This window comes from Perissodus microlepis, chromosome 1 (genome assembly GCF_051167445.1).
Source record: "Perissodus microlepis isolate ML-2025 ecotype Zambia chromosome 1, ASM5116744v1, whole genome shotgun sequence".
Classification (NCBI taxonomy): Eukaryota; Metazoa; Chordata; class Actinopteri; order Cichliformes; family Cichlidae; genus Perissodus; species Perissodus microlepis.
In genome coordinates, this window is record NC_140461.1 from 22,941,766 (window position 1) to 22,963,935 (window position 22,170).

At 40.6% G+C, this 22,170-nt stretch overlaps 2 protein-coding genes across 4 annotated transcripts in view; one reads left to right on the top strand and one right to left on the bottom strand.

The window, feature by feature from the left end:
- The window catches only part of ankrd11 (ankyrin repeat domain 11), a 114,095-nt gene extending 102,043 nt beyond the window's left edge, over window positions 1-12,052 (bottom strand). For all 3 annotated transcript variants that reach the window (XM_084936014.1, XM_084936024.1, XM_084936004.1), the window contains exon 1: window positions 11,604-12,052. The gene's annotated coding sequence lies outside the window, so the exon portion shown is untranslated. The remainder of the gene's footprint in view (window positions 1-11,603) is intronic.
- A 1,692-nt stretch (window positions 12,053-13,744) lies between these two features.
- On the top strand, window positions 13,745-22,157 carry spg7 (SPG7 matrix AAA peptidase subunit, paraplegin). The gene is made up of 17 exons (XM_084936070.1): window positions 13,745-14,271; window positions 15,535-15,637; window positions 15,715-15,804; window positions 15,922-16,163; window positions 16,276-16,415; window positions 16,975-17,077; window positions 17,159-17,284; window positions 17,441-17,603; window positions 17,907-18,080; window positions 18,155-18,279; window positions 18,403-18,505; window positions 18,871-18,981; window positions 19,065-19,180; window positions 19,689-19,845; window positions 20,566-20,729; window positions 21,058-21,135; window positions 21,225-22,157. Exons 1-17 carry the CDS (start codon window positions 14,050-14,052, stop codon window positions 21,432-21,434), a joined length of 2,427 nt encoding a protein of 808 aa, XP_084792196.1. The 5' UTR covers window positions 13,745-14,049; the 3' UTR covers window positions 21,435-22,157.
- Window positions 22,158-22,170: the final 13 nt, after the last annotated feature.

The following is a 22,170-nucleotide window of genomic DNA, read 5'->3' on the forward strand; positions in this document are numbered from 1 at the left end:
CTCAGAAACACACAGATGGGCACAAAAACAAGGTAGTATATTTATAGGACAGAAGGTTTTCGCATCAAAAAAAAAAAAAAGGATCAGTCTCTGGTTAACTGCAGTCATCCAATCACAGATCTGCGACTGTTTCAGGCTTTGGAAGACAAACACAGCGAATGCTGGAAAGATTAATGGCTGCTCCAGACCAACTTCAAATGCCTTATACGTTTCCTGTTCTCCTGTTTTCCACTTCTCATTTAGACTGCTTCCTTTTTGGGCAAAAAACAAACATCTGTGAAGTATCGTCACAGTGTGTGACACAGGAATACAATGCGGACGTACAAGCCCAGTCTGAGAGCCAAACACATGTTAGCCTGTAGCTTTAAGAAACTGCTCTGAGCTGCCACATATTCAGCAGGGAAAGTCCCTGTTGCAGGCTGACTGAGATGATGTGATTTTCCATTGCTTGATGACAGCTGGGTTAAACACATTAGCTACTGGTTTCAGGGATTTTTTTTGTTAGCCCCAAAAGATAATTCCCTCTACACTTAAAATGTTGAAATAAAAAAAATGAATCAGATTTGTTATGTACTTCAGTATAATTGACTTTTGTTTAGAATATGTTAAAAATGTAAACCCCCTAAAAGTGCACAGCTTTATGTCAATCAGGTTACAAATACATGTTCCATAATATTTTTGTGCTCTGTGTCTGCAGCATAATAGGCAATCATGTTAACTACAGTAACCAGTCACCCCTCCCCCCAAAGGGACATTTTAAGGCAAACCCCTTGCTACTTAATTCACTACTGGAGAATGAGCAACAGTTTCAGTTTTTTTGCCAAACTGCAGGGCATTAATGTCAGGATTGGCTGATAACAGAGAAATGGGATTTGGGGGAATTTGAGTTTATGTTAAATGAAACTCAGTACATAAGCAACTATATCACGTGGATTAAAATTTGCTCTTTGTTGTGACCATTACGGTGCATCCTACTTTTGCAAATAGGACTTGAGATACTTCTACAACTTGAGTGGACTGTGTTTGACTAAAATACTCTGGAAAGGTTGTCTAGATATGGTCCCAGAGTTTATGGCATATATCAGGCTAAGAATGAAGCCATGAGGTTGAGAGAAATGTTCCTGTGAGACTGGGTGGTCTCAACATACAGATCTCAGGAAGGATTAAAAAATATTCTGCAGCACTTGAAGAGCGGTGCGCAGCAGCCTCAATCATTTTCAAATGGAAGCCGTTTTGAACCACCTACAGTCACCCTAAATCTGTCCTACAGACCAAATAATTAATCAAGGACAAAAGGCCTTTGTCAAACATTAAAAAAAAATGGCTGTGTCTGCCCAGCACATTATGTCCTAATTATAATGAAAGTAATCTGCATCCTTACCACGGTTTAATGGGGTTCTTTTATTTCTCATGTTTAACCTCTACACTAGGTTACGTATCAATGGGTCTGCTAGCTTTTCCATTTATCCAGCAACTAACAGAGACAAAACGAACAAACCTCAACAAAAAACTGCCTCCTTGTGAATGTCAATACTGACAAAAATAACTTGTATTTCTGGTATATTTTAGAATGAAGTCATCATAAAAAGTGACTTTGTCTACAGCAGCAGCTTTGTCCTTTTTCCTTCTCCCCAGCCTGTGTGTCATGTATGGTTTACAAACCCTGTGGGCGCACCTTCAGCTGCAAACACGTGGACAATAGAAATGTGGTTATGTGAGACTGCACAAAACAGAAAGTGACAAAGTTGTGTTATCGTTCTACCTCCCCAAACTTTCATGATAAGCTCCAGACATATGTGGCTTATGTACTGTCCCGTACACGTGACCTCTTCTCACTTGTCCTAGCTGTTAACTGTTAAGAGCTTCACTAACAGCCTTCACATACCAGTTCAACAAAGTCACAATAAAGGTTTTACTGAACAGGAAATGTCCATAAAATGTTCTAAATTTGGTCTCGGGTGTAAAATTAGCAGAGTACCTTAAATACGGATAAGTAACTCTTTTGTAAATAACAGAACCATTGTACAAATGCATATAATTTATTCATTTGAATAATCATGAGTAGGTCTCTCGCCAATAAATGTGCAGTTAAACATATATGAAAGGCCAATGATGTATATTTATTAGAGGATGTTACAGTGCGCTGTGAGAGAGTTCAGGCTTTCATCTGTGTTTTTTCATGCTTCAGACTGAAAAGCCTGCAGTTTTTGATGCAATGCTACGGCCAGTCTAAGCATGGCTTTAACACATTCCCCCGATATCCTTCAACAGTGTCACATGCACAACTACGAGGACATCCAAGTTATCCTGGAAAGCTAGAGGAACTCAGAAAAATGACACAGTGGCCTCATTTGTCTGAACTACAGTTTATGTCTGAAGCCCCTAATGAATAATGGACCAGGCCTCTTCTACCAATAGAGCAATGACCTCCATTACAGCAAGCCAGAAACAAGAACTTGAAAATTCATGGCCCATGCAAGATCCATAAATAAGCTTTGACAAAGTATGTCACACAACTGAAGGCAATTACCAAAAAAAAAAAAAAAAACCATGAAGAAGGCAAAGTACAACAACATTAACAATAGGTGAAGAGAAGAGTACTGTTAACATGGACAGTGGCGAGAATCACAAGCTCTTTATAGCAACCAGCCTGATTGTAAAGACAGAAAACAGCAGAGTTGTGAAAATGCTTGTACTAGTCAAAAAGGGTGCTCAGCCCCTTTGTGTTACATATACTACCCCGCAGCATTGGAGGTAGGGGATAATGGATGCATGTATACGGGCAGATCTTGTCTCTCTGGTATTTAGGTTTGCCTTTACTTTTCATTCACATCCCACCGGCACAGGCGCAGAGGCCCATCTCCCTACAGCCATCCCCTCCCCCCTTCCTGTTGTTGCTTTTCAATGTAAATGGGTGCATGAATGGCTGCAGCTGGCCCATCAAAAGGCCAGCACTGCTCCCGCGAAAGGGTCTCTGTGATTGAGATTCAGCCAGGCCACCGCACTCTACCCTCCCCCACTCAGCACATTGTCCTAACCCCCTTACCCAAGTCTAAGCTTATAGCTTAGTCCCAAAATAAAGAAGGCACTAGGGCTGCACGATTTTGCATAAAATGAGAATCACGATTTTTTGGCTTAGAATTGAGATCACGATTCTCTCACGATTTTCTTTTCCAATATAAATATTTATTGCACTTATTAACTGCACATCAACTTCGTAACAGTTGAGACTGAACATAAAAACAATAAATAAACATAAAAACAACAAATGTCTCACGTTTTGTGGTTGCCGCAAAATGTTGTACTGCTTGAAATTCCGTCTCCACCGTTGCTCGACACTGCGTGTATAGAGCAGGTAGTGCAACAATAGAAAAATTGTTGCGGGACGGCACTGTGTAGCGTTTGTCTAGGGTGTTGATCATTTTCCTAAATCCCTCGTTTTGCACAGTGTTGATGGGAGCCATATCTTTGGTCAGGTGATAAGTGATAGCCTCCGTAATTTCTTTGTGCCTGCGGGAGTTCGACGGGTATAGGGAAGCGCTGTATAAGGTTCCCGTTATTGATGTTTGGGTGCTTGACCCGGGACGGATTTTCTCCTGTCACTTTCTTGTCATCCCTGACGTGTTCTCCGTTGTTTTTTCCCTGCTAATTTTAGCATCACACGGCACAGCTTCTGTATCACGTGGTATAAGGCTCCGCCCTTGTCATTTGTTGAGCAGGAAGAGTGAGTGCTTGTTTTCATGCAGATTACGTCCCGGATCAAAATGCGGTACAATCGTCGTCGTCTTTTTCCTTTTTTTTTTTTTTTTTTTTTTTTTTTTTTTAAATCGTTGTCATTTGGAAATGAGATCGCACATAAGTATGAATCGAGATCGCGATTTTCTAACGATTAATCGTGAAGCCCTAGAAGGCACTACAGGACAGCAGAAAGCTGATATAGCTGTGGGCCTCTGAGCATAATTGTAGTCAGAATGAAACCATTTCTCAACTCGGCAATAAAACCAAAACATATTTTATTTTATCAGAAGATGACAAAGGTAAGTAACAGACAAAAAACAAGATCACTGCAGCGAACAGAAAGGAACAGACCCAAAATGTCTTTCATATAGAGTGCTTACAATCAGTGTGGCATGATTCTTCTATTAATATGTCATGTAGAAAGAGGAGGCTGTCAACACAACTTTGAACACTGATGGGAATTTGCACAGCAAATCCAAATAGTTTCTCTCCTCTTCTCTGTTCCACTGTGCTTACACTGGTATATTGCAAGCTCAGCAGTACAGTGGTGTATTATACGTTTCTAAGTATGAAAGGTTCCACTTTGGTCTGGGTAACATAACTCTTAAGAAGGTCCACATTAGGCTTCGTGCAGACGGCTGCATGCCTGCCAATTTGCTATGACCACACTGGCTTGTCTATGCAGAAGCCACCAACTTCCAAGTGTACATCTGTACAGAAGAACCACATTACAGGCAGCAACAACGGCTCTGACAAATCATCTTTAAAACAGTGATTTACACAAAAGCCATTTAAAGAGCTAATGGCATTCACAAAAGCCTCTGACTGAGAAAACACAGCTTTCAGAGGGTTTAAAACCACAAATGCATCATTTAAGCTCTGGAAGGACATGGAAAAGCCATTTAAAATAATCTGTAAATTAGAAGGGAGAAACATAGAAGGTGAGAGATCAGATAAGCACCCTGTCATGTCTTTTCCCCGTGTGTCAGAGACAATCTGAACAGACCAGGACAGCGGTGCCCAGAGGGACGCATCACACAGACTGTCTGCGCCATTAGCTTAGAGACCTGGCCGACTAACCTCAGGACATTTCCAACCCCACATATGGATAATACATCATTCCATGCAGTCTACTGCTCAGCAGTACACTCAAACACCAACTGTTGTCTCCAGATTTGCAATACCCCTAATTCATGCCTGCCCAGATTGAAGAATGGAGCCATTTGCCTAATAGTGTTACCAATTCAGACACTTTCAGTTTGAATGGACAAATGAGATGAAGCTTTTTATAGCCAAGACTTTCAACTATTAATTATTCCTTAAGACACACGTGGAGTCATATGTAGAATGTGAACAGTAGCATATCTAGAAAAACATAAAAATGAAACTATGAAGACATGCTCGTACAAACATTAGGTTTACTTTGTGCCTGAGCCTCTTTGGAGTCAATCAGAATGAAACTAAAAGTGTGACTAAACATTGGCCTACGCACCTACAGATATCTTAGCCAGAAGGCAAAATATCCAGGGCATAGGTCAGCCCACGCCATACGGCATTTATGACCTCTAAATAAATCGAACCCTGGAGTATACTACTGTGTGATAAAAGTTTTGACATTTTCTGCATGTCTAAAAATTATAATTGAGCATATCAATAAGTTTCCCTGGAAAATAAGAGGGCAAAATATTTCTTTTTCAAGCTTCGATCAGAAAGATCAAAAGCCAAGTCGGTGGGGGAAAAAAGAAGGAAAAAAAAAACATTTCTGGAGAAGTAGCAGCATGCCAGAGTAGAAAACCTTTTCCCTTTGATGTGCAGAGACTCAGGGAAGAGAAAATATTATCAAAAGTGCTGCAGCGGAAGGCTAGCAAGTAAGCAGAATCTAACACGAGTTAAAGACTCCATCAACCATCCGGACCTTCTAAAACCTGAAACGAGGCTCTACAGTCCCTGAGGGAAACAGCAGCATTGGGGCCCGCCATTTTGTTCCATTTCGCTTCGAGGACAGAGGAGGGGGCAAAGGACTAGACTGAATTTCAAAGGGCTTCCGATGCCATTTGAGTATCCACTGAGATTGTACTGTTAGAACAGAGCGGCTATAAAAGATTTACACAACTCAAACAGGGAGGAAGAGAAAAAAAAACTAAACATGAAGAAAGGGGGGGCCAGACAGGCAGATGCAAGAAATAGGAGTAGCCATGCTTGTTTACCTAAAAGGACCACACTCTCAGTACAAGAGGGGGAGGGGAGACGCTGCATTGACAGAAGGCAGGCAGAGTGAGTGCTCGAGTTGCAGCTAAAGGCTTCTTTTCTCTCTTACGACCAACACAACTGTTTTATCCTTCCATTTCAGCTAAAGATGGATCTGCAAAGAGTACTGCAACACTGCGCCAGGCACCTTTGGATTGCATTATTATATAACACATGAGAGCAGAAAACACACGACCACTCTTTTTTCCCCTCAATGTATAACAGGGACTGCACACATAAATGTTGGCAACGGTGTAAATATCACAACATTTTTTAAGACAACCCCTTACATAAACAAATGTGAAATTTAGCCATATATTCTATTGAAATAACAGTCATACACCTTGTACAAAAAATAGAATCAGCGCCACAAACTTATACTGCTATACACAACATAATCCTATAAATTTTAAGTGTACTATAATCACTCTACCCAAAACTATAGGTCAAATTTTGTCAAATGTTCAAAAAAATAAAAATAAAAAAACAACACACACACAAAACCCCCCTACAAACCCCCCCCCCAACAAAACAAAAAAAACCCACATAAAAAAAAAAAAGCACGGTATACACACACAATTAATTTCAATAAGTACATGTTCAGTACAGCTTCTCTAAAAAGACAAAACTGAAATTGAGCAGTTAAATAGATTTGCAGGGTCAATTAGTAAACAGGCACAATAACAACCTGCAAACCACCGCAGTCATTTAAAGGAATATAGTAAAGCATGTTGCTGAATAGTTATTAGTACTCCGTCATATTTTTAAGCATAAGGGCTACTGAACAACTGTTGCTGCGCTCTCCTTTCACGAAGACTCTTGTTAAGACACAAATATGCATTTTACCTTTACTTAGCTTGAGTTTTCTTGATAACTAAGCATAATTCATTATTCAGTACTTCTGACGGGTTATCACTAGATTTGCTAACAATAATAGCCTGGTTGTCTGTCCTGTGCAACAGCTACTGTCAAGCCAGCCAAACAGAGCAATCAAGCAGGTCTTGTTCTCTTCCTTGCCATTCTGTTGTGTTTGTGCATAATACATCGACTTGTTCACCTTCATACCAGCTTTTCATCATTAACAAAAAAAACCCAAAACAAAACAAAGGTAGTCCATCTTTGAATAAGACAGAAGACTGAAGAGGAAAAACAGAGCACTAAGGTTTACGACATGCTTAACAGCTGGCCGATATCCGTACACCTCAGAGGTTGAGTAAGGCTGCATCGACACTAATCTCTGTCCAGACAAGTGTTTAAGCAAAGTTTCAGATAATCTCTGTCTACACAAACTGCCCGTGAACACACAATACACGATTAATCGCAAACACTGTGCATGAGTGTTTTTATAAATCAGGTAACACACGAATTTAAGGCAATCGTGCTGTCAGAACACAACATGAGCTTCTGAAGCAACTAGGGACGTAGTAATTTGGAGCAGGTATTGGTCCAAACCAGACCAAAAAAGCAGAGATAGATATTCATGTTCATGCAACATTCTTGTCAGCAGTGGTGGATAAGCTGCTAGCATGGGGGAAGGTAAAAGCTTTGTCACTTTCAAGATGGTATGCCAGCAGCAACTCTTTATGTTTGCATTGTTGTTTGATATAACCGCACTATTCAAGTGCGCTGCAATGACTGAAAAGTGAAGATGATGTTGATGTATAGGCTGTTGGCTTCTCTCACTCATTATGCTCTTTGTGTGACACTTGTTAAAAAGATGTTTTTACAATTATGATAAAATAACATGGAATTAATTCACTTCACTCTTCTCCTGCCAACATGCATCGTGAGTATGTTGTGCAAGTTTGTGTTACATTATTGTGCGAGGTGCATTCACAGCAACTCACTAACAGAACTATAAAAAGCACAATATCCTAAATACACACTCGTCATGTTAGATACTTTAGGTTTTGTTTTTGCTTTTGTCACTGTGTTATTTATTATTTTACAAATAAATACCAAATGAATAAATGTATTCTTGGATGTATTTATCTGGTACATTTTATACTGATACCCTGTGAAACATAAAAGATCAATTACCAGTCTGTTCCCCACAATGAAGACCACGCTTACTATTTAACTCTTCAAATCAGCAGATGCTCTAAGCCAATGTTTTAGTGTCATACTGGAAAGAAAGAAGTTGAACTGGTGCATGCCTAATGGAAATAATGGTAGTGACAGTATTATTATTAACAATGTGAAAAGTAACCACACCAAGAAGATAAAGCTATTAAATGTGTATGTATGAGATGGCTTCAGTTTAACTTAAATTTGTAATTGACAGGATCAGAGACATGGCACGCAAACATTCATGACTCTATAGGAGAATTCTGTAACAGGAAAAGAGCCAATCAGCATCCAAGCTGGAAACCACACGAGCCAATTCCAGTTGATAAACTGGCAGATACGCACAGCAGAGATTTACAAGTGTCACCTATGTGTTGGAGGACACATCTACTCATCGTAAAGATATAACAGAGTGCCCTTATCACTTGATCAATTAAATCTGTAACCAGAAAGAATCAAGGCATGTGGTTCAAGTGCTCTAATGGGATTAGCCAGAGATGCTGACTGAGAAACTGCATACACCAAATACATGCATATCTTACGCGAGGGTCAAAAAAGGAACAGCTCTTCAATTCTTATTTTAGAGTGAATTGAAATCTGTATGAGCAGGGATTCTGTACATTCTGATTTTGCTCCAGTGACTACTGAAAATAAGAGCTCAGATTTGTTCTACAATTATAAAAAGGGGCATCAAAATAACTGCCCAAATTTGTTAACAAGATGGCTGTTGAGTGGCGAGAATTGCTTCTAGGATGACTTTAATAAATCGCTGTCAAGAAGGGAAGGTGCTCATCTGTGGTGGCCTTTTCACAAGTTTAAGTATCTGTCTTTTCAGCCCAAAACACAAGCCCAGAGTTTTAAAACTGGGTCAGCAGAAAGCTCCATTTTATTGGTCCCAAAATGCCACAGTAATGAGAATGCTAGCGGAAAACAAGCAACAACCTAGGGCTTAAAATGAAAATGGATTAGTGGGGATGGACAAACAGGCAAAATTATTTTCCACATTTTGGGGGACCCTTGAGATTATTCTCAGACATGAAAACTACTGTTGGGCAGCAGAAGAGCAAAATCACAGAAGTCAGACTGCCTGAATCCAGGCTTTAAGAGCTCATAACCTATCAAAGCCCAGCAAAACTCCACTTCCTGTTACAGTGAGAGTATATGTCTTGTTTCCTTGGTAGCAATTTTAGAAACAGAGGCATCAGTAAGGGGAACCAGAAGGGACATGCAATTCAGCTGAATTCAACCAGGATGGCAGTTATCACTAATATCTTTGAACAAAAAATGTACAAATCAAAGTTCACAAGGAAACAAAGGAGAACATACACAAAACTGACAAAGTCACTGAATGATGGTCTGCCTATGCTCCAAGGCAAAAACATATACACATACATTTCTTAAAGGCACGAGAAGTGCAATAGTGTCTCAATGAAATGGGCAGTGAGGCTCATACATGGATCAGACGTGCAACGTGACCAAAAATCCAACATGTTAGCAAAGTATGACTCATTCAACATTCACTTTACCAGCTCTGCACTCCGTGTAGAGCTGGTAAAGTGCTGCTCAAGAGAAATGTTAACTAGGGTTAGTTAATTGAATCAGCTACTTAAATCCAACATTTCCAACTGCACTTTCTGTCATTGCATCTTTTACAATAAAGTAAGCATTCATGATATGACAGAAATGGTATGGAAGAAATAGTCTGGAGTGTATTGTGCGTACTCTGAAGGATGGCAATGCTTCAGAGGGTAAAAGCAATCGCTTGTGTTAACTGCCTTTGTGGAAACAACGCAGCTGGCAGTTTGTTCTGACTCTTCTTTTCAATCGTACCCTCATCTTTTGACCCTTGGTCTATGTCCATTGGGGTGTCACTTCAGTAACACTGTTAACTGGGTTTTCATTAACAGTTTTCTGTAATAATTTTACATTTTATCTCGCCAAGCGCTCCTAATGTGCTAGTGTGTATAGTTGCAGTAGCCCAAACAATAGCACGAGTTGCTGCTCGCTGCACATCCTATGCTCTGTGTGTCAACCTAACCTGATGTGGACGTAACTCTATTTCAGCCACATGACTGGTTCAGCATTGTCCCTGGCTTTTCATGTTGTCCGTGATTTCTATTGCTCGTATTTCTATTGAGAGAAAGAGATTTCAATGATCTTTATCGCCCAGCTCTACTGGAGACCAAATTTGTTTACATTTCTGCTAAGGCACAAATTTCACACATAAATCCTGCACATCACCATCTTCATGTGGACATGAACAGTCTGTGCTGTAACAGCGAATGAACTGAGGCTTTAACTATAGCACAGACAAACAGAACCTACGCAAGCTCAAGGGAGACAGAGATATGCATCACTGCCTCTGCAGTGTAGTCAACATGAACGCCCCAACAAGCTTCAACACTCTCGGTATCTTGGTATAAAACACCACCAACGGCACTGCAGTGTTTTCCTCAGCACTGGTACTGCACCAAAGTGGCAAGCTTCTCCTCCATATTCAATTTCCTCAAACCCCACCATGTTGTGTCTTTCCTTCATATTTTTTAAAGGAGGTGGGAGGGGGAGTGTTCCACTGAACCGACACTGCCAATTTAGATAGTTATCCATTCATACAGTTAGGCTCCAAACTGTATGCAAGCACGTAGTGATAAAATCCGGACAGCCTGTGGACCCGCAATGCATAAACAAATCCTCTTCACTGGTTTCAGCTTTGACTATGTATTTCATTGCTTTGTTTACACACAGGGTTGTACAAATCCAAAGCATATCCAAATGCATAAGAGCTAGAGAATTAAGACGCTAACCTAACTGGAAAAGCTGGAAGACCAGTATTGCGTTAGGTCACCAGCTAAATGAGCAATGCTACTGTGCCTTTTGAAAATAGGTCAACATTTGGATGTTACTGGTGCACTCTCTTGAGTAATGTCATGTTAATTATTGTCTGGGATATAAATGTGCCCCTTAGTCTTAAAGCATAAATATACAAATAAGCCAATTATTAGCCTAAAGACCGCGGACAGTTTACATCAAACCACCTTTGCTTGCAAAAACCTTTCAAAAACACACGCACAGCGCTACTCTGTTAGTAATGCCACACGTGGGCATGGGGTACCAATGTTTGCAGTATTGGCTGCTGACTAAGATATTTAGACTTAATTTTAAAGAGTCAACACATTGACAATCACATCAAGCTCAAAAAATGATTCACCACAACTAAATAAATTTTGCTTCAGAGTGTAGACGATTTCTCAATGTGTATCTAAGAGAAGGGATTCCTTCTTTCAAACTCGGATCACTTGGGGGTGGGGGATGAAGAGGATAACCCCTCAATAAAGCTGCACTTGAGAAGTAATTCTTAATATTTTAAGAGGAAAAAAACAAAGTACATGTAGTTCAATGGCGATACAACGTCATAGCGCTGCTTAAAAAGAGTAAATGCACGAAAACATTGCACATTCACACCATAAAAACTGGTTAATCTCGGGGACAGCAGGAGTCAGTTTGTTGTTGTTGCCATGTTAGCTTTGCAGGGAGAGTAAAAGCACACCTACCTCTGTCTGATTCCCACAATTTCAACCAGTTACTGAATCTTTAACGTTTAGTCTACGCCGTGGTGTTTTCCGCCGATGCTGGATGGTCCCATTTGTCGCCGTCGGTTCACTATACACTGCTCCGGAGACATCCGCATAAATTTGCGACGACCATCGCAGCTCATTCGAGTCGAGGCTAGCGCTAGCTTGTTAAAATCGTGTAGACCAACAAACAGACGTCCACAGAAAAAACACTAAAATATCCACGAGAATTCGTTTACAGCGTTGCTATTTCATCTTCTCCAAAAACTACGAACCTTTAACGGTCCACCTATGTAGCTCGAGGCTAGCTTGGGTAAATATAAGCCATCAAAAGATGTTATTTTTGTTTCGCTTTAATCCTCTCCGCCAAACCATTCGAGCGGTTTTCGAGCGGCCTTAGCATACAGTGTGCGGGGACGCTCGGCACGGAAACGAGTCGCGGATGAAACGCGAGCTCTGATTGGCTACGATGCTGTAGGCGGATACCTTTGCAGTGCACTTTGAAAACGACGCCATTTTGGATCAGCACAACCACCCTATCCACCCTTCTGTCCAAGCTTGAGACGTGCCCCAACGTGGCGGCCCATGTGTCACAGTTTCAAACGCCTGAGACAACGCTCCATTATATAGTTGGAGGACCACGAAAAGGAAATGGAGTACGGGCGTTGGGTGCACTCGTTTTTCTGTCTTTATAAAAACGCATTGCCAGCTCGCGTGGTACATGTTCCTAGACACGTTTACGCCGGTTGGCTCGCGTCAGTAAGTGGAAGCACTTGTTTATGACAAAATAGTTCAGACAGACTTTGTCGCGCAGGCGCACATACGTCTACTATACATTAAAGACATTCGCGAGTTCGTGTTGCCTGACCCTGATGTGAGCTATTTTGCGACACTTATTGAGAGGGGGGGATCCCTGTGATAATTAAACACCTGCAGCTTCACATAATTACCTACAGGACCTCGGTGTGTGCCTCTATGCACACTGCTATTCTATAACCAATCCGTTTAAGTCCATTTACCACTCATTTAGTACGAGAGCAGTAGTTATCCCCTCTAAATCTTTTTAGCCTAGCTATACTGACCTTCCTGATACCATTGGGTCTGGTAACCCGCAAGAAAATATTTTGTATCATCATAAGTCATAGTAGTTATACATACATCATACTCGCTGGCATATTTTTTAGTATTTAAGAATTTATTAATGAATGTAAAATAATTTAAACAACACTATCGGCGGTTTGGGGTTGATACTTTGAAATTGTAAATTACTATCCTCGTGAAAAACGCTCTGGAAAACTTTTTATTATAATTCTTAAGATATGCATGTTTCACGGCCTTTTATATGTCTAATGACGTGATCTAAGTGCAGCTTTCGGCTGATGAGTCTGTGAAGAAACCGGAGCGTGCTGGTGAACAAACCTGACAGACCCGTGGTTAAACTGATACGTGAACGGATGATACGAATGCTCCTATTGGCCGAAAGGAAAACTCCAAACTCTCATTGGGTCACTTTAATGCCATTCAATCAGACCTGTACATACAGTTCCATACAGTCTGCGTTTCTACGACATTGTTTTCATTATCCACAAAAGCCTTTCTTCTTTCTTCTTACTTGACTGAAGCTCATTCACATTAATAATACCGGGTATTATTATTATTATTATTATTAATAAACTGGACCGAAACACAAAAGCACCCTGCTCTCAATCTAACCCCACGTAACCAACATTGTCTGTTTTCATATGCATTCATTTTGCTAAATCGCACCGTACCAAAACAGCTCAATCATCTTAACCAACAGCGCTCTCTGGTGGACCAGTGATACATCTTTGACTGAAAAATCAAGTAAACAAACACCCACAACGCTTTACTGCAGGCTTCACGGGAAGCAGTAAATTTGCTCATTTAAACCGTTTACATACATTACACACATTTTTACTTTTTTTAATTCTTTGAAAATTGCGGTTAATTTCGCAACAATAAAGAGGGGGTAAAGGTAACTGTACTCTCTGATGTGTCGTAAATGTGCTGCTTTAAAGCTGTTTTGCGTAAATCCTGCGCAAACATATGCGCAGCTTGCAGGTCCTTAAAGATCGACAAAGAAAGGTTAAAGTTCAAAGTTCGACTTCCGGGATGCGTTTAACTGTATTATTTAGCATTCTGCACATACTGAACACACAATGTATCTCTAACGAGGATTAGTAAATAATGATGAAATCCGATTTTTTTAAAAAAATTAAACAGTCTTTGTGAGTTTCCCGCGCGGAAGTAGGTCCCCGCAGGGCTGACGTCTTTGCCCGGCTGAGCGGTTGAATAACAACGAGCTCGAGCTCCAAACCGAGCTCTAAACCTCCGAGGAGACGGAGACAGCTATGTCGGTGCATTAGCTCCGTTAAATGTTCGCTTTCGAGTAACGACAGCCACTATGTCAGCTTTGTTGTTGCAGCAAAGTGCTGGTGTTTGTCGCAAATACAGCAGAGGTTTATTGTGGACGCTGCTGAAGCGAAACTGTTATGTATTGGAGAGCAAGCCATTATCCAGCCGCGGTGTTCAAAATGTCCCATCTAGGTGTGATCACGTGAGGAAGACGCTTCATACAAAGTCAGAGCAGACTCTTACAGATCAGCAGCAACAGAAACTCATACAGGTAAGAGTGAAGTAACTAATAGGATGAGTGGCCATGGATGGCCACTTCATTCGGAGGAAAGGTGGTTTAAATGACTGACGGTTGTTGATGCCAGACAGGAGTGTTTCAGAAAATGCTGTTCTGCAGGGGGGTTTCTTCTTGTTTACCGAGAATGATCCAAAAAAGAGAAAATATCCGGTGACCTATGGTTCTCTGGATTAAAATGCCTTGTTGATGCTAGAGGTCAGAGGAGAATTCCCAGATTGCTTTGAGCAGAAGAGCATCTCTGAGCAGCTGAACTTTGAAGCAGATGGGCTATAGCAGCAGAAGACCACTCCTGTCAGATAAGAACAGAAAACTGAGTCTAAATTTCACACAGGTTCATCAAAATTGGACAATAGAAGATTGGAAAAACATTGCGTGGTCTGTTGAGTTGATTTCTTCTGTCACATTCAGATGGCATGGCCAGAATTTGGCATAAACAACACGAGAGCATGAATCCATCCTGATCCGTCCATGACTCAGCTGTGTTGCTATCATGTCGATCTGGACCAAAATCTCAGAGAAATTTGTCCAGCACCTTATTGGATCTATGTCACAAAGGATTAAGGCAGGTCTGAGGACAAGGTGTACCTAAAGAAATGGCCAGGAAATATCTTTTTAGCAGAAGGCTCAACATGATTGATTTTTCAACACTTGATCTATAAGTAATTTTACCTCCCAAAACAGTGCTAATAGCTTTTTTGGCATCAACTGAGGTTGATATCTAATAATAAAATAATCAGAAGTATCCATGGCTCTAGTCAAATTTCCTTCTCACATGTCATTCTAACTTCATGTAAGAAAATATTAATCTCTCTGCACTGTTGTTACTGAGATTTACTTCACATATATGGTATAGTTTTATTATAATGATTTAACTTGTTAAATTTGAAAGTGTCAAATATGATCGCCTTAATCACTTGTCTAAGGAGCGTGGAAAGAAAAGCGTCTGGAATTTTTCAAGTTTCTTCAAGGAAACTTAAAAAAAGTCCAGAGGCTTTTCTCCTTAGACTATGATGACCTGGATGACTGAGAACCGTCACAGATGCCTTAATAACTTATTTTTATTCTACTCTGGAAAGTCTTCAATTTGAGATTGTGACATTGTCTGTTGTTTTTCCTTAAGTTGTAAACACATTTGTTGATAATAAATTTACACACTTTTGATTTAACTAGGTTTTCTAGTTCTGATTTTGATTCTGATTTCTTTCCACTTTTTTTTCTCCAATATTCCCATAACAGAGTCTTCTCCACAGACCTTTTGGGCCTAGCTTGGTGGGACTTAGAAAAGAGCTAATTAGGAACAACCTGCTCAGGAACCCTGTTGGTTTGGCAAATTTACTCGGTAAATACTTAGTTTACCTTCATAAGTTGTTTAAAAATTCACTTATAGCTGCTTTAAATTAAACTGTTTGATTTCAGGGGCAACAAATCTCTTCAGTACATCTCAGTCTAATCAAAACAAAGATAAAAAGAATGGGCCAAAGGGGAAGACGCCAGAGGAAGATGAAGGTAAGCGATGCATATTTTTTTGCTACTTGATGCAACTGATAAATACCTGCACCACACCTGGTTTCTTTGTCACATCATTTACTTTATTTTATTTTTATTTTCGGCCTCACCTTTCAGAGGAGAAGAAACGTCGTGAACAGGAGGATCAGATGTACCGGGAACGCCTGCGAACCCTCTTCATCATAGCGCTCATCATGAGCCTGCTGAACTCCATTAACACCAGTGGCGGTAACATCTCTTGGAACGACTTTGTGAACGAGATGCTTGCCAAGGGGGAGGTGTCACGTGTGCAGGTCGTTCCCGAGAGTGACATTGTGGAAATATACCTTCATCCCGGAGCAGTCATCTTCGGAAGGCCTGTATGTTGTACATGATTTTCTGCACACACACACACAGTTAACACACTCAAAGTAGTGCAGGAGCTTAATTCATGCTTAATTCTAATTTCCTGCTACGTCTCATGCTTCGCAGAGGCTGGCGCTTATGTACAGAATGCAGGTTGCCAACATTGACAAGTTCGAGGAGAAGCTGAGAGCTGCCGAGGAGGAGCTGAATATTGACAGCAAGGACAGAATACCAGTGTCCTACAAGCGCACTGGATTTTTTGGGAAGTAAGAAAACAACTCTTATCAGAGCAGACATTATAAGAAATCTTTTATGAGGTGCCTTCCTAATCTTTTGTGAAGATTAAGAAATAATTCAAGGCACTGCTAAAATCATACAGAGCAGATACGACAACAAAAACAAAATTATGGCTTATTTTGCTTTTTGTTTTTCATAAAAACACAAGTTCAGCAGTATTCATTTATTTATTTTCTCCTCATGAATGCCTGTGTGCCAGAAACATGTTGGGAGTTTTTTGTTGTGAAAATAAAAGCATTTTAATTTTATTTTGAAAAGAAAAATGCCTTGGAGTTTGTTTGTTTGTTTGTTTTTTTTTTTTTTTCATATTTTATGCTACGTGTATCCCTGCCAAACAGCACTTCCAGTAGAAGTTGTTTGAATCCAAGAAGCGCTTCTTTTCAAATCCATTTGAACTTCATTATTGTTTCTTAGACTATGGGCGTATGCATGCAATCAATGTGGTCATAAATTTTAATATTTGAACTACAGGTTTGTCGTAATTTAAAGTTAAAAACAGCCTTTTTTCTCCCTCTATTCTTGTTTCAGTGCAGTCTATGCTCTGGGCATGGCTGCGATCGGTGTGGCGATTCTCTGGTATATCTTTCGACTTGCTGGCATGGGTGGCAGAGATGGCGGCTTCAGCGCTTTTGTAAATGAAACACATTTTAGTAAACTGACATCTATGTTGTTTGTTCTGTGGACTAACTCCACATTCCAACGTGCCTAACAGAATCAGCTGAAGATGGCCAAGTTCACCATCGTGGATGGGAAGTCGGGTAAAGGTGTGAGCTTCAAAGATGTGGCAGGCATGCATGAGGCTAAATTGGAAGTAAAGGAATTTGTTGACTACCTCAAGGTAAGCAGCATACTCAAAAGTTAAAATATGTTCATTTTGCACAAGTGAAACACATTAAATATTTGAGATTTAATTAAGAAAGCCTTGATCAACTGAATCCTCAAACCTCCTCCTCTGCGGCTTAATACTCACAGCACTAGCTTTACCTTTTCATAGAGTCCTGAACGATACCTCCAGCTTGGCGCCAAGGTTCCCAAGGGTGCATTGTTGCTTGGCCCTCCAGGATGTGGGAAGACCCTGCTTGCTAAGGCTGTAGCTACGGAAGCCAAGGTGCCGTTTCTGGCTATGGCTGGCTCTGAGTTTGTGGAGGTCATTGGAGGTATGGACACACAGCATGAGCATCAACATGATGCTAATATTCACTGTGTGAGTTGATGATGTTGTTTATGATCATCATATAGATATAGTATTGGGTTTTACTGTAGTGAAAGATATCTGATTTACTTGAGCCTGTAAGAGCGAGGGCCCTATTTTTTATATGTATATGCGCTGTAACAGTGATACATAAAAAATCCCAACAATCACATGACCAGCTGTGAACAAGCACTTTGCGACAGTCCCCTTTTTCAGGAGGAAACCTCCAGCAGAACCAGATCATATACAACGATGTGTTTGTTTGTAGGCCTGGGTGCTGCTCGGGTCAGGAGTTTATTCAAGGAGGCTCGCACTCGAGCACCCTGCATCGTCTACATCGATGAGATCGATGCTGTGGGAAAGAAGCGCTCCACCAACATGTCAGGTTTCTCCAACACTGAGGAGGAGCAGACTCTCAACCAGCTGCTAGTAGAGATGGATGGTGAGTAAAACATCTGGTTTCAGAGCAGCCCATTCGCTTTTCAGGCAGAATACTAACCTCCTCTTCTTTTGCAGGCATGGGAACAACAGACCATGTCATTGTTCTTGCTTCCACTAACAGAGCAGATATTTTGGATAATGCTCTAATGAGACCAGGCAGACTGGACAGACACATCTTTATAGATCTGCCAACACTGCAGGTATCATTGGGTATCTTCTAAATGGGTATCCTTGTCATATGTTGCTGAGCATTTAATAACAACTTAACCTTGCTGCTGTGCAGGAGATTTGGATTGGTTTGTTTCATTTCGATTGTTTTCCAGGAGAGGAAGGAGATCTTTGAGCAGCATCTGAAGATCTTGAAGCTGACTCAGCCAGCGAATTTCTACTCCCTGCGTCTGGCAGAGCTCACCCCAGGCTTCAGTGGTACGTGCACATTTATGGTTCTCCTTAGGGATGGGGATCAAGAACCAAAAAACTGTCCAGTCAGTCGTAATCATCAAGCTTGTTAGCTTATCTTCTGTGTAGGCTTGCTCAGACAAGAAATCAGGAATCAATAAAATAATCAGTATTGGTTTAATAAGTAGACTCCCTCTTGGCATTGGTATCATTTAAAGAGCATCATTCCTAGTCCTAACTGAAGTCTATGAACATCTTTGGGCATACTAAAGTACTGGTCTATCTGCCTCCATGAAGAAAGAGAAGTTCTAAATCAAAAAGGATAAAACATCTCAACACTGCTGATGTTGAAGTGTTATTCTAACGTTTGTTATCTCATGGTGTCTCTGCAGGTGCAGACATTGCAAACATTTGTAACGAAGCTGCTCTGCATGCTGCCAGAGAAGGGTACAAATCCATCGATACCTTTAACTTTGAGTATGCGGTGGAGAGAGTTATAGCAGGTACAATAATGCACATGCTAAGTTCTGGGAAATAAATATTTCTCATGTGTCGGTGGCAAAATCTGACAAATGTGTGTCATCAGGAAGCGTAAAGAAGAGTAAGATCCTGTCTAAAGAGGAGCAGAGGGTCATTGCTTTCCATGAGTCTGGACATGCCTTAGTGGGATGGCTCCTTGAGCACACAGAAGCAGTTATGAAGGTACTTGAAATGTGACGCATTCTATATAAGTAAACCTTTCCAGATCTAATTGACATGTTTAGCTTTAATCAGATAAGTCCAAAGCGTTCCACAGAGCGTGTTGAGAGTAGGGTTTCATTTCAGAGGAGCACTTGTTTCTCCATTTCACCGCTGATAAGTGTTTTGGCAGTTTATACAGATGCCTGGATTATTCATTATCTCACATGATCCTGGGTCTCTCTTCAGTTGCTCCTTTTCTGCCTCTTATACCATTTGCTGTATTAGACTTTCACACATCTGTGTATAAAAACCCAAATGGATATGCCGCATGTCCCACACAAGACACAACTATGAACAAGGACTGTGGAGGTTATATTGTTGATCTAGAAAAGCATACAGTTTAATAGGCTATTATTTACAAATGTAAATACTCTAAAAATGCAACAGTACAAATGGTTAACCCTTAATCTGTACAATTCACCTTTTTATAAACCTTTCATAAACTGACAGATCATGTGATGTGTTTCAGGTTTCCATTGCTCCACGTACAAACGCAGCTCTAGGATTTGCCCAGATCTTACCCCGTGACCAGTATCTCTTCACCAAGGAGCAGCTGTTTGAGCGGATGTGTATGGCTCTAGGAGGAAGAGCTGCTGAAGCAATCACCTTTAACAAGGTTACTACAGGTACCCTCCAACTAATCTTCACACGAATCAGCTGCAATGTTAAAACCACCTGCTTGATATCGTTAAGGTTCTCTTTTTCTGACACTAAACCAGCTCTGGCCTGTTGGAGCTTACAGTCAGGCCTTCTTTGCAGGTGTCCTGTGGGGTCTGCTCCAGGGTAATTTTAGAGGATCTTTCGGGTCTTGTGGGAGGCTAACCCAGCTATCATAGGGTGAAACTGGTTGGCACTCCGTTGTAGGGATCTGTGTATCAAGGTTGTTCCTGTACACCTGGATATTCTTACCAAGCAGTTTTTGTGGTGTAGAGAGGTGCATTGTCCTCCTGGAGTAGACTGTTATCATCAGGGGGAAATGTTGCTATTGGTGTTTGGTGCGATTAGTCTCCAACATTACTTAAATGAGTGGTGTGTGACAAACTAACACACAGAAGAAAGCTAGGATCCAAGGTCAGAGAGCAAATTGTTACATTATCATGATTGATGATTTACACCCATGTTTATGGTTTCTATGTCCTGTAATCACAACCTACCAGTGAACACTTCTTTTTTTTTTTGTCATACTGCTTACTTTAAATACATTTTCTATTATCAGTCAAATATCTAATTGCTGGGCAGCCAAATAAATATTCTCCCTTTTGGCAAGTTTGGTTAAACCTGAATGGTGTGGGAGTGGGCTTTAATTAAATTTTAAACATTAAGCGTCTTTTTTTCTGTGTCCCCAGGAGCTCAAGATGACTTGCGCAAGGTGACGCGTGTGGCCTACTCCATGGTGAAGCAGTACGGCATGTGCGACAGTGTCGGGCAGGTCTCGTTCCCAGAAACAGAAGAGCAAGGTGCCATTGGGCGCCGTCCTTTCAGCCAGGGCCTGCAGCAGCAGATGGACCATGTGGGTTCAAAAATCGGATTAGTCCTCTGTTCTCAGATTAGCACTGTGAATGTTGAAGTAATAAGCTAATATTATTATGCTAAAGTATCAATTTTTAGCTCTTGCAGCTGTTAGAGTATGTACGGGACATTTTCTGAAAGGTTTGGATGCTTTGCTACAAGCATCCTATTAAAAAGAATATTTTTTTTATAATCATAATGTTTCTCAGTTTTAACGTTAATATGTTATTTGTATTCATTCAAATGTAATCTTAAAAGCGGTTGCAAATCATTGACATTTGTTTTAAAAGTGAATTGGTAAATTTGAATACATCTTTCTGTATTTGCAGGAGGCTAAGATAATGATAGCTCGTGCATACAGACAAACGGAGAAGCTGCTCCTGGACAACAGAGACAAACTAACACTGGTCAGTTGTTTTCTTCTTTATGCGTTTTAATCATGTGAGGCCAATTCTTCTGTATTGCCTTTAAAAACTCGCTGGGTCTGTCTTTCCAGTTGGCCAATGCGCTGCTTGAGCGTGAAGTCGTGAACTACGATGACATTGAAGCCTTGCTGGGTCCACCACCCCATGGGCCCAAGAAGATGATCCTCCCACAGAGCTGGGTGGAGGCCGAGAGGGACAAACAAGACACAGGAGAAGACGAGCCTCAGCCGCCTCCACCCCACAAGCAGACAGATGAGGACATGAACCCTCAGCTGGTGTGATCTTTGAAATGTACAGTGTATTTAGTCCCTTCTTTAGTGCTTTATATTTCTAACAGTGAAAGTTTATAAAAAACTCTGCAGTCCGTGTAAACTTTCGTGCAAATGAACATTTGCACTTGTCTCCATTCCGCTAATGTGTGTGATAATCTGCAACTTTCAGAATTAATATTTTTGGGGAATTCCATCATTTCTCTCGTGTGCTTGCTGCCGAGACATATGATTATGCAATGGTGACAATAAAAACAAGTGTTTTTAAACAGGATTACAAACAAATACAAGTGCTTGAGCATTTGTAACTGGAGTTTTTCTTTACTGAAATAATCTGTACTGTTAGGTCACATGCACAAAATATATTGGCACTGATGTTTGTGACTGGGGTTTTAAAAACTCATCAAGGTGTGCATTAGTCTGTAGTGGGCTGCAGTTAGACCGCGGTGAGGAATAACTGTTCTGAGGAAACCACATTCTGCATTTTGTAAAACACCTTTAAAGCTGAGATTTCAAAATGTATGTATGGTGATGAAGCAGCAGATTTTCCACCACACACTTTGGTCTTTCTCTCATCTTGAATCAGTAATTAAGTAGGAGTAGATTAGAAGGTGTTTCTTTTTTGAGAAACGATGTTTGTCAGGGACTGCACATTGGTTTTATTGCTAGAAGTGAATATAAAGCTCCAAAGAATGGTTTTGCCAAATATTTAAATAAAGTTTTATTTAAACATTGTGTTGTTCTTTGT